The 12,477-nt window shown below is 37.5% G+C and overlaps 1 protein-coding gene across 5 annotated transcripts in view; it reads left to right on the top strand.

Annotated features, from left to right (window-relative positions):
• mctp1a (multiple C2 domains, transmembrane 1a) overlaps positions 1 to 12,477 on the top strand; it is a 145,580-nt gene that overhangs the window by 70,413 nt on the left and 62,690 nt on the right. For 3 of the 5 annotated variants that reach the window (XM_058374766.1, XM_058374768.1, XM_058374770.1), the window contains exons 3-7: positions 1,855 to 1,997; positions 2,475 to 2,554; positions 4,010 to 4,121; positions 6,652 to 6,690; positions 10,770 to 10,934. In XM_058374766.1, coding sequence (XP_058230749.1) covers positions 1,855 to 1,997; positions 2,475 to 2,554; positions 4,010 to 4,121; positions 6,652 to 6,690; positions 10,770 to 10,934 — 539 coding nt within the window. The remainder of the gene's footprint in view (positions 1 to 1,854; positions 1,998 to 2,474; positions 2,555 to 4,009; positions 4,122 to 6,651; positions 6,691 to 10,769; positions 10,935 to 12,477) is intronic. The other 2 variants (XM_058374767.1, XM_058374769.1) reach the window with 1 other exon arrangement.

The raw sequence follows: 12,477 nt of genomic DNA, 5'->3' as shown, positions 1-12,477 counted from the left end.
CACCTTGCAATGCTTATTTTTATCACAGCCTTTTTCTTATGATCTGGCATGATCTGGATACAGCAGGATGGTTTCTAGGCTTGTGATAAAACCCCTGATGAATCCGTTAAATCTACAGAGAGCCAAATGGTTCTGCATGGATTAAATGGGTTGATAAGGACAAAGTGGAGACTCTGCAGCTGAGACGCTGACGAGATAACTGATGCAGATTTCCTGCAGGTTTACAGGCTGCTACGGTGCAGAAGTGCCATCTAGTGGCCAATCTGAAATATTACTGTTGGTTATGACAAAAGGAGAGGTGTACTCGTGTCTAAACTAAACTAAACTAAACTCATGCCTAAACTAAAGTCATGCGCATCATCTCCATGTTTTATTCTTGACATTATGATTTCCACTACTTTCTAAGATATAATAGCCCCCAAAAACTTGTTTAGCAAAATAATAACCTCAGATGTGCATACAAATCAACATAGAGAAGGACACGGAAAAATAAAATCAGTGTTTTGCTTCAGTCTGTGGATTTAAAAACCTGTGGTCTTAGTGAGGGAACTCAAACCTATATTTATAGGAGCCTAAAAGATTCTGCATGGAGCAATGTCCCAAGATCCCTATATCTTATGTGACATGATGTATATAACCTTGTTAGACAAGAAAAACTGAATGTGTGAGTAACATTGTCATTACAAAACACAGAATCTCTGTCATGTGAATACCACCACTGAGAGGTGATGTAAATAACATTGATTAACTCAGTGCTATGGCACCTATCAAGGGTTTGGGTACATTAGGCAGCCGATGGAGTTGATGTATTTGAAGCAGTAAAAGTGGCAAGCATAACGATCTGAGCAACTTTGACAAGGGCTGAATTGTGATGGTCAGATGACTGGGTCAGCATCTAGTGAGTGGGTCGGCGGCTTCTTTCAGCAGGATAGTAGGGTACTAATGCTCCCTGACACACTGCAAAAATCGTTCGAAAATGGTTTGAGGAACATGACAAACAGTTCAGGGGGATGACTTGCCCTTCAGAATCCCCAAATCTCAATCTGACTGAGCATCTGTGGGATGTGATGGACAAAAAAATCTGATCCATGGAGGCCTTGTCTCACAGCTTACAGGATTTAAAGGATCTGCTGCTAATATCCTTGTGTCAGATACCAGAGCATACCTTTAGAGGTTGTGTGAAGTTCATGTCTCAATTAGTTTTTATGTTACGGATGCTTGGTGCAGCTATGCAGAAAATCAACAATATAGCGGAATTTGACTTTGTTATTCCGTGTGTTGCATTTTTTACAGTGCAGTGTAAAAATCATTTAATGTAGTTCTTGCTTGAACAGTGATTCATTTCCTGTGGCTAACACATCATTTGCCATATCTTAATTACTAATCAGACCTCACACACCATGTCACATGACCCAAATTACCCCCAAGGCATTGTCCTGTGTGTTCTTCCATGTGGCCTACACCAGCACAAAAAACAGCTGAAAAGACAAAAGAGAAAAATAAGGGGAAAAGTGAAGCATTATAAATTTATGGGAATGTTATATTCAGAAATTTTGCATGCATTTGCTTAAGTTCATCAAGTTCAGCCTGAGGTCAAGATGTTTTACACAAATACAGCTTTTCCTGACCTGCTATCTTAAGTCATTGAGAACTTGTGTCTGTCAGATTGCTGTTTATGATGAACGTAGCAGCTCGATGACGGTCTGTATGTGAAAATGATGTATGAATGATCATTTCAGTGTCTGTACTACTGTTAACAGGCCACAGTGACTCATGCTATACCACATACAGTACTGTGGCCTCTGAGCTGATGAAAATCTCACTCTTATGGTTTGTTTTTGTGTGTTTTTTTAGGCACCAGTGACCCTTATGTGAAGTTTAAGATCGCAGGGAAAGAGGTTTTCCGCAGCAAGACCATTCATAAGAATCTGAACCCGGTATGGGATGAGAAAGTGACCCTGCTGGTGGATAATATAAGAGAACCTCTCTATGTTAAGGTAAGCTGTGAGCCAGAGAGGATTTCTCTGAGCAGAAATGAGCCACTGATATGATGTGCTGGAGGAAGTGGGTCCTTGTAGATACTTTTCCAAGGTTTTTTTCTGTTTACGATATGACACTCAGATTGCTGCTTTAACATGAATTCAGAGGAGCTTTTAATTTATAAAACAACAGTGATTATTGTGATAATGGTCAGACTTTTTTCTTAGTGTTCTGATAAATGTAAATTATGATGTGAATCATTTGGCCGTTTGATTTGGAGTCAAAAATTCAATAAATCACTTGAACGATGTTTTCTTAAATAAATTTTCTATATTAAATAGCATTTTTCAGCATAATCTCTATACATCATATCTGTGGCAGTAATTTTTTCAGTCATTCATATTTCCTGCTTTCAAACAGTCTCTCTCTCTCTCTCTCTCTCTCTCTCTCACTCTCTCTCTCTCTCTCTCTCTCTCTCTCTCTCTCTACTACAGGTCTTTGATTATGACTTTGGCCTGCAGGATGACTTCATGGGCTCAGCATACCTTTACCTGGAGTCCCTGGAACAACATAGGTCCTTTACCAGTCATGTAGCAGTTCATAATTCTTACACTGCTTTCCCATTGACACATCTGATTGGAAAAGACGAGAGCATCCTCTAGTGTTTCACTCTGATAGTACAACTGAGAGTCCATCAACGTCTTTCTTATTCATTTATTTCTGTTTTGATTTTTAATCAAATTCAAAATCATTCCATGTAAATATGAGCGTAATATTTATAAATTAATACTTGATTTACAAATCAACTAAATTAATCAAAACCAAAATCAATATGTATCAGACACAGTAATTAGAGTAGTCCTAAAAATAAATAACAAATAATGTGAAAATCACAAGTGTGCATGTAAAAACCTAAATAAATACAGGTTAATACAATTTAGAGTCCTTTACATGAACTTTAAAAATGGGAATCAGAGGAACGGGTGTGGATCTTTATCGCCTGAACAGTGCAACAGATGAGTAAATACACACATCCATGTAGAAAAGTCTCATTTTCATGATTAAATTCATTCAGTGTGTTATATGGATGGAAACTTTGCTTGATAATAGCTATGAATAAAACTTTTAATAACTTAAAATCTGAAGTCAGAAAACAGATTGAGTTTACTAACTGATTTTGATTTTAAACTAATTGATAAAGAACAGAGCACTTTTCCATAATAAATACTACAATTTCAGACTATTGCAGAAGACAAAGTTATGGCATTTCCCACTAATTTTAAATTAATTATTTATTTTATTATTATTATTTTGTGCTTAACTTCTTTGTTATTTAACAGTATTTAATTATTATTATTATTTATTATTATTATTATTTTTTTTTGCAGTAGCCTTGAACACCAGCTCCATTAATCACTTAACCTCTCCTTTTATTGGTTCACTGCTGCAACACCTGCATATATTAAGATTTTCATTCATTCATTCATTCATTCATTCATTCATTCATTCATTCATTCGTTCATCTTTAGTAACTGCTTTATTTAGGACAGAATTACGTTGGATCCATAGGTTAACCTGGGAATGCAGGATACGGGAATACACTCTGGATGGGCTGGTAGTCGATTGCAGGGCAGCTCATTCACACCTAGGGGCAATTTAGAGAAGCCAGTCTGCCTACAGATGTTTTTGGAAGGCGAGAGGAAATCAGAGAACCCATAGGCACATGGAGAACATGTAATACTCCACTCCGTAATCCACACTGTGTATGTTACAGCACCACCTGCTACCCTGCGGTGCTGCCCTGAATTACCCCTACATTTGAGTGTGCTGTATAACCTAAGCATAAATAAGGTACTTGTGGGCAGGAGCTTTGAAGCTGATTTGTTATTTGCGCTTCTTCACAGCTTAGACCCTGATTTGTTTGACATTCCCTGCGCTTAGATTTTTACACAGCTTTACTGAATGAAGGCCAGTGTGTGTACATGCTGTGTGATCATGTCTGACTATTATTGTTTTACTCCTCCTTTAGGACCCTGGACGTGACCCTTGACCTGAAGGACCCCCACTATCCTGACCATGACCTGGGCTCTCTGGAACTAGCGGTAACACTCACTCCTAAGGAAGGGGACCTCAGGGAAGCTGTGAGCGTTTTTCTTCTATCTTCATACCGTGGTTGATTCATTTTTCCCTTTTTTTCCTTGATGCCTAAATACTCTAGGCATTTGTTGTTTCTGAGACTGTGAGGTTTTAGCTCTATTTCATCTGTAGCTTTTGGTTTAGACGATTTGGACATTTGTGTAAATAGATAACAGTATTAAGGGGTTAATCTTTTAGCAGGCATTGAAGTTGTCCTCATATGTGGATGAATGTCAGTATCCAATGCTTGATGTGAGGGATAGATAAGTCTTTAGCCTTTTTTGCCTATGCATTTGAATTGATTTTTATCATGGCCTCCTGTAGAAAAAAATGCTTCTTTCATGTCTCACACTCTCACCAGCTCTCCTTAGTACATGATTGGACATCTCATTTGAAGGACATGACAAACAGGCTTAGTGGGCTAGCTGATGTAAAATAATCTGTGTTTCATCTCAAGCCAAGAAATATATTGCCTAAGGAAGAAAATGCACTCATAAAAAAGTGCTAGAATTTAGCTGGCAGCACTTCCTCTCTCGAGGAGAGAAATGTGTTCAGCTCTGGCTGGTCCATCCTAATTGCATTTAGTTCTGTCTCTGGACTTACCTAGACTTCTGTGTAGAGATTTATATCTCATTTTGTATGCTTAATTCTTCCACCCCTACATGTGTAATAGAGACAGAGGAAGCTCACAGGAGAAATATATGCTGCTTTGTCTAATTACCTTTATAATGCAGTAAATGCTAGGACTGATTGCATTGGGATTCCTAAGCTAGGCATTAGGATGAATTAGAGACAGAGTTTTATGCTATGTGTATGAATTGAGCTGAGGATGGCCAGTGCTTCCCTTGTTGATGTGACTGTGATGTCTTATGGCTGCTGTTCCCAGCTTCCCCTGGCTGCTCCTCCAATCATCAATTAGCAGGTTCTCATTCACTTTAATCCGGGGCTTTGCTGAGAAGAGCTTATGACATCTCTGTGATACCGCCATTAATTCGGAATAAACATTACACTTTTGTGAGTCATTCATATTTGCCAGTTTATTAGGTACTGCAGAAATTCTGATTGTGGACATTCCAATGCATTATACACCCTCTGGACACTTATTATGTTCATAGTATTATGAACATGTGTCCACCCGGTCATTCATCCAGTTATCCAATGAGCCAATCACATGGCATCGGCGTAATGCATATAATTATGCAAATTCAGCCAAGAGCTTCAGTTAAATTCGCATCAAATACAAAAACTTGCTTATTTCCTGATGTTAACTGTCTCTAGAGTTCTGCAGGTAGAAATGCCTTGTTGATAAGGGAGGTTAGTGAAGAATGATGAAAATGGTATGAACTGACAGGAAGTGTATAGTAACTCAAATAATCACACAACACAGCGAACCTTGAGGCAGATGGGATACAACAGAAAACGACCACAGTGTTTCCATTTCTGTCAGCCAAGAACAGGAATCTGAGGCTACAGCTGACACACGCTCACCCACACTGGACAGATGAAGCTTGGAAATATGATGGGTTTCAAATCCACTCTTCTTGGCTGTCAGGAGTGAATTCTGATGTGGTTTACTCCTGTTGTAGTTCATTGGCCTCAGGTTTCAATGGTTTCTGAGATGTGTTTCTGCTCACCACTGATGTAAAAATTATTAGTTAAGGTTATTAAGGTTATTAGTTGCAAACAGATTGCAGTCAAAGAGCAAATCTGGAGTACACTGTGGTATGCAGAATCTCACCTCTAAAGGTGTCATTGTATCACCTTAATCTCGAAAAAGCTGCAATAAAATATGGTAAGTTAGCAGAGGTTTATGTGGGTCCTGGTTTGCCTTAGAAATATAAAATCTGACAAAATATTAAGTATTGTTTCATGGAATTGTAGAGGAAGCAGAAACAAGTCCAGATTAGAACAGATTAGATTTTGATAGTAAAAATAAACACAAAGACAGAGGAAACAAAATGAGGATTAGCATGTCAGGACAACAACATAAACCTGAAGTAAGTACAGTAACTCCAACAAGAAAAGACAAAAGACAAAATCTAGATCCTGAGAGCTGTACAAGGCGTGACATAAAATCTAGTGCTTGTTAAACAAAAACACATGAAGCAGGGGCAGTCATGGGATGTGAGATACATTGGCTTATCGGATTAAAAATATTACTGTGTGTAAACTCTGTGTAAAAAATTATATACTTTATTTTAAAACTATGACTGCTGCTAAGTTTATGTGTTTAATAAAATCAAAAAGAAACAACTTTTTGTGATTCATGCAATGTTCTGCCTAAGCAGGAAATGATCGGAAGTTATTATTGGAATGCGTTTGAATACTAAATCTCTCAGTTTTGACAGCCGTAACACCTAATAAACGTGAAGTGCTTCACAGTATTTATATTACAGGATGTCATAATGCTCTTAAAACAGCGATCCCTCATTTCAGTGTACTTCCTTAAAGCTAATCTCACATTCTTACCTCTAACAAGCTCATGGCACTGGGGGTGGTGATAGTGGCGATGTAACCGCTTTGTCTCATTTACAGACCATGCTTTTGAGAAGGAGCTGGAAAAGATCCAGTAAGGTAATAACAGCATGACACCGTTGTCCTTCCTTCCTAAGGTCTGCAGTGCTCTGCCTCAGACTGAGGGCGTCTCCGCCTTCCTCCTCCGCCAGTCAGCCCTCGTCACTTTAATTTCCATGTTACGCCCTTTATTTTCTACAGCTTGCAATATACAGCAGAATTTGTAGCGCCGTCTGGTGGACGAAATAAAGTGAGTGCAGTATAGATTGGAATAAAATCCAGGTCCAGCATTAACACAAGTGTCACACTTTTAATCTTGGAGTTGTGCTTCATCTAACACTCCAGATTCATCTCATCAGCTAACAGATCCTGCATGGGCTGAATTTGTTATGTTAGAAAAGAAAACACAGATCTCCAAGGATGTGTTTGACATTTATGGATTTATAGCTTATAAAAAAGAAAATATCAAGAGCACTTAAAATTGCAATTAGGATGAATTCATACTCAACACTGTGTATTGCAGCACCTAAGAAAATAAAGCTGAACTTTTTATTTTTCATTTTTTTCATCTTCAGATCACTTGGCGTCATTTTGGTTGCAAAGCTAAACTGCTTCTCTCTTGAAGATGATGGTGTGTGTGGAAATATAGTATATAGTACTGTATATGTTGTTTCAAAAGCAGACAAGTGCAGTGACCTTGAATGTGGCTACATTGGTAGCCTTGAGACTTGAGCAATGTAGATTTTTCCCCAATTGTGATTTTGCATTTTAAAAGCTTGCAAAAAAAATAACTGAATCATCCAGAACTCCCTTAAAAATAAAGACAGGAAAATGAGCATTCACAGCGTCCAGGTTTAAAGAGAGTAGGAGAGGCATAATAATATTACAGCTGTGCAGTCAGGGACTGTGGGAATTCAGCTGAATGGTTGGATTTTTCTAAAAGTGATTCTGCAATACTTTGTACACTAAACAAAAACATGACATCACACTTTTATAAGACTTTTAGAAATCACTTGTGACTTTTCGCAAATCAGAGAGCGCAGCAGCATGACAGTAAAATAAATAAACAAATAAGTAAATAAATAAATAAATCAGTGTATTTAATTGCTTTTTAATTATCGTTAAAGTGATTAATGAAATGTCCGATTTTTTTCATTTGAAGAGTCATTTTCTCATTATTATTTGTCATAATTATTTCATAGGACTTTAAATAAATATAACTGATTTTACTGAATATATTTGTCTAATGTTAGCCTAGTTGAACATGCAGGAATAGATTTTATTTCACATTAATGAACTGCTAATATTGTTTGCTGAACATGACAGAAAGTGAGGAACTTGTGTGAAAACAGAGCTGATGAGATGAGGGACTGTGGCGAGGCTGTTATGGTTTCTGTTAATATTGAAGTGTTCAGTGTTCACCTGTGCAGATCAGTCCGGATTCACATGTCACTCAGCTCAGGTCTAGCTTTACTGGGGATTAAAAAGCTTCTCTTTTGGCGTGTTTTGTGTGAGAACTGATGCATTGCCAATGTTTTGTGGAGCAAAAGCCTGGCAGGTCTGGTAGTAAAATATAAACATCGATAAATATCACTAAATATCATGGCAACATAATATCATTTATGGATAATAATGTTGTTATCGCACACAAGCTTAGTTTATACTCATTCAGTATACTGTTACTGATCCAAGATTTAGGTCAGCTCTCTCTCTCTCTCTCTCTCTCTCTCTCTCTCTCTCTCTCTCTCTCACTTTATATATGTAAAAGTACTGCATATGATTGCAATATACCTTTTAGTCATTTCAGTCAAAACCCCACTCAGTTATTTACTTGTTCCACATGAAGTAAGAGATAATGACGGTGAAAAAGAAACTCATTGTGTCTTGCAGGTTAGAGGTGTGTTACTTGTTCATTGTGCTTGGGGACTGAACAAGGCTCAGGAGTGCTTGCTTTTTACTCTCATGCAGAAATAATACATTTCCAGTAAAACGTAGTGCAGCTCCATTAAGAGACTCAATTAACTCTATTAACTTCAATGGGCACAAATGAGGTAGCTCGAGTTTGCGGATTAAGCTCATTTTCCACCAGAAGAGAGGCTGCTCTAATGTGACACGTTATATCCTCTACATTTTTCACTTTACTTCACACCAGATTACAGCTCTCACAAGCAGCACTCAAATCTGTGCTTTAACAACTGCGCAATTAACAAAAAAAGAAGTACCTGTACTGACCAACAGGTTTTTCATTCTAAACATGCATGATCATGGTTATGATCAGGGTGATCACATAAATTTAACATTTTATCACTTTATATATTTCTCAGATCTTTATGATTTTCACAAGGCTTTGAATTTCAGACTCTAGAGTGCCTACGGTCACTGCAGGTCGACCGGCTTAAAAATCTGAGCGGACATTTAGTAAAGATTTCACCTCTCAGTCCTGTTGCTTCAGGGACTCATAGAAATAACCAACTCAGAGAATTAATCAACCGTAATAAATGAAATGTTTTTAGGTATAAAATGTGTTAACACATTATATTGTAGTAACTCAGTAAGTAATGCTATTTCTTCTTTTTCTTTTGCCATGTTAATTACAGCGGCATGCAAAGCTGAGCTGCTTGTTTCTTCAAGATGATTTATACATGTTTACATGTGTAAATATTGATTTCTTTCCATCTTTTACGTCCCGCTATAAGGACCATCACAGATGTTGTGTTGTGAATGGACACGCATGCGCTCGTCTCGGGCTTGACTCGGTGTAGCTGCATGTATCTGTGTAAAAATGAATGTCCTTGCTTTTGTTGATAAAGGAAATGTGTCTTTCTGTTTATCTTCAGTATTTAGACCTTGAAATGTAGCTTTAGACGTTAATTAATGCGAACTGAATTTGCTCTGCCTACCAGCTGTGTGCTAGCCTATTGCCTTGCACTGCGGTAAAATACCTCCTGTTAAAGCTTCACCCAAATTTTGGAAAGGAATACAAACATGAAAGTTTGTCTTCACCGTATGAGTAACGACACCCTGCTGAAGCCAGTCTTTGAAGCTCCAAACTGGGCCATGTTGGGTGGGTCTCGGGAATACTGGAACACTGCTAACGCTAACTACATCCACACCTCTCCCTTCACTCCTGGGTGCCTGTGTATCTATTTATACACCCTATCTCTCTTTCATGAAGTGCAAATGCTGTAAACGGTGCACTCAGTAAATGCAAACCAAGCAAGATTTGTAATTATGATGCAGCTACGAAATTAAGACTTTCACTCTAACCTTAATATCAGCGCGCAGGAAAGCGCAGGCTGTGAGATTCTCTAAAGTAACGCTAATGTTAGCGCAGCCAGCTCATCTGCTCCTAATTTACATTCAGCCTTTTTTTTTTAGTAAAAAAAACATATTTTATTTATTTATTTTTTTGCTTATGAATGTCTGCCTCAATTTGAACGACAATCATTTCAACACAAATACTTTTAATTGCAACCTTCAGCTGTTTTTAGGTGCAATTAGTACTGCAGAAGATCCGATGCTGCGTTCTGAAGTTTTGCTTTTGGCAGGATGTTTTCTTGGCTTTCTGGCTACTGGAGTGAAACTAATACAGATTGGGAGTTTACAGCGGCTCTGCTAGAGTCAGCAAGTTAAAGCGCTAATATCTGGAGAGAAAGGCATTAGCTGCTCGCTCTCAACATCAAAGCTGTGTGTTTTCCAGGGAAGTGTTTGTACAGTTTAATGAAATGCACTTCAAACAAATGCCATGCTAATGAGGCCTCCAAATTAGGCACAGAAACTGAGACTTGGTTGTTTTATATAAATGTGTTTGATTAATAATGCCCGATTTCTTATTTTCCAAATAGAGCAGTAGACAGATGTTGGAACATACAGCTCGGTTAGGATGCAAACGCTGCTTGCAGACGCTCTCTGTAGTTATTTTGGACAGAAAAGCAGGACATCTTCAATACCAGTTGTAATTGGTGTTGTTGGTTGTCGTCATGCCTGTGTGTCTATGTGTTGTGCGTGTCTGTATCTGTTTAATGAACAAACATCTCACTTCTTGTAGTACCATGGTGTTCCTGACTGTGTGCATGTAGGATTTGAACAAGTAATCATGTATTTCTGTGTGTGTGTGTGTGTGTGTGTTGAATTGGCAGTACCAGAGTCTGAGGTTATCAGATGTCCACAGGAAAGCTCAGCTGTGGAGAGGAATTGTCAGTATCAGTTTAATCGAGGGTTGTAACCTCCAGCCAATGGACACGAACGGCTTGAGTGACCCGTACGTCAAATTCAGGATGGGTCACCAGAAGTACAAAAGCAAGGTATTACTGGATTGAGAAATGTTTCTGATATAAAATACAGGCTGGATAAAATACAAGTCTTCATACACAGGAGATATAAATACTTTTATGTACAAATGTAATTTTATTTACAAAACATTCTCTACATGGCTAGGTGTAAATTTCTACGTAAACACACATAGTCGTCTCTACTAAACTCCGGCTTTGGCATCAGTGTCGTGTGTGATGAGCTCAGTGTCGTGTGTGATGAGCTCAGTGTCGTGTGTGATGAGCTCGCCTCGTTTTCTCTTAAAGTTCAGTTATAAACCTGCGGCAGCTTTCCTGATCCAGATTTCAGTACATTCTTGAAATAAAGGCTATCCGGGAGAAATAAAGAACTATGACATTAACTAAGACATTTTGCTAATTTCCCCTCTGTATGGAGACTTTTGGGACACTCTGTAATAATAAAGTTATTTTGCCCCTCCAGATTTTGGAATGGAAATTGAAAACATGTCTTTTTTACAATGCACTGTAAATGATAATGTTTTATGGTCTTACAAACCTTTGCAGTAAGATTTTCATTCCACTCGTGTACCTAAATACACTTATAGTTAAAATGATTCTATAAATAATAATAAATTATGTAAACACCTTGTATTAATGTATTTGCTTAAAAAACAAAAGTTTTCAAAAACGTCAATCATACAGCCTGCAGCTCAGGTTCAGCCAGAATACATCTTCTAGTCCAAACCACCAAATAAACTGAGAAAATAAACTGTTATCTAAAATTGTAACTGGATTGAAAAATTGAAACGAACAGGAAAAGATCTAGTCTTTAAACTCTGTGAACGCAACTAGTGAAAAAAATGAGTGAATGAATAGTAGCTTTTCATTAATAAGTGATGAATTAAGGTTTGCTTGTGTGTTCCTGGTTTCTAAACTGATTATTTGATCCAGTCCACCGGGCATGATTGGACTGGACACTTAATGTAACATAGCCATGTAATCAAGACGAGTCAAACACTCCTGCTCAAGAAGGACTAAAAAGTGGCATTAAGTGAATTAAGAAAAGTTTGTGACGGTTTTAAAGTGTTTATAAAGTCTGGATCTAACTGATATCCACCCTTGTCACCCTTTTCCCCTTGTCTCACCCTTCATAAGGACACTTTGATATTAACTGTTAGTAACGAAGACTAGAATAAGAAACAATACACTCACTTTTATTAAAACACTCATTTACAGTTTAACCTGAGCCTGACTCCTGAATAAATATAATATAATAGGTATAAATAATAGGTATTTTCATTTTACACTTTAATCATTTAGTTAATAGTGGGCAAACTATAACTGTAATCTAATTTAAAGAAAAAAATCTCTGTGTGTTTGACTGGCAGTATCTGTCAGATAAGATTTATTCCAGTTAACAAAGAAATGAATAACAAAATAATAAGCCGAGGCTTTAAGGTCTTAAAACCATGTGAGCAGTGATTTAGCTAAGCTTACCTATATTGCAGTCAATTATGTTTAATTAATTAAGGATATAAATATCATGATCATGATTAAAATATGATTAATTGAGCAG

This window comes from Hemibagrus wyckioides, linkage group LG22 (genome assembly GCF_019097595.1).
Source record: "Hemibagrus wyckioides isolate EC202008001 linkage group LG22, SWU_Hwy_1.0, whole genome shotgun sequence".
NCBI lineage: Eukaryota > Metazoa > Chordata > Actinopteri > Siluriformes > Bagridae > Hemibagrus > Hemibagrus wyckioides.
This window is presented reverse-complemented; position numbering and strand designations above follow the sequence as displayed.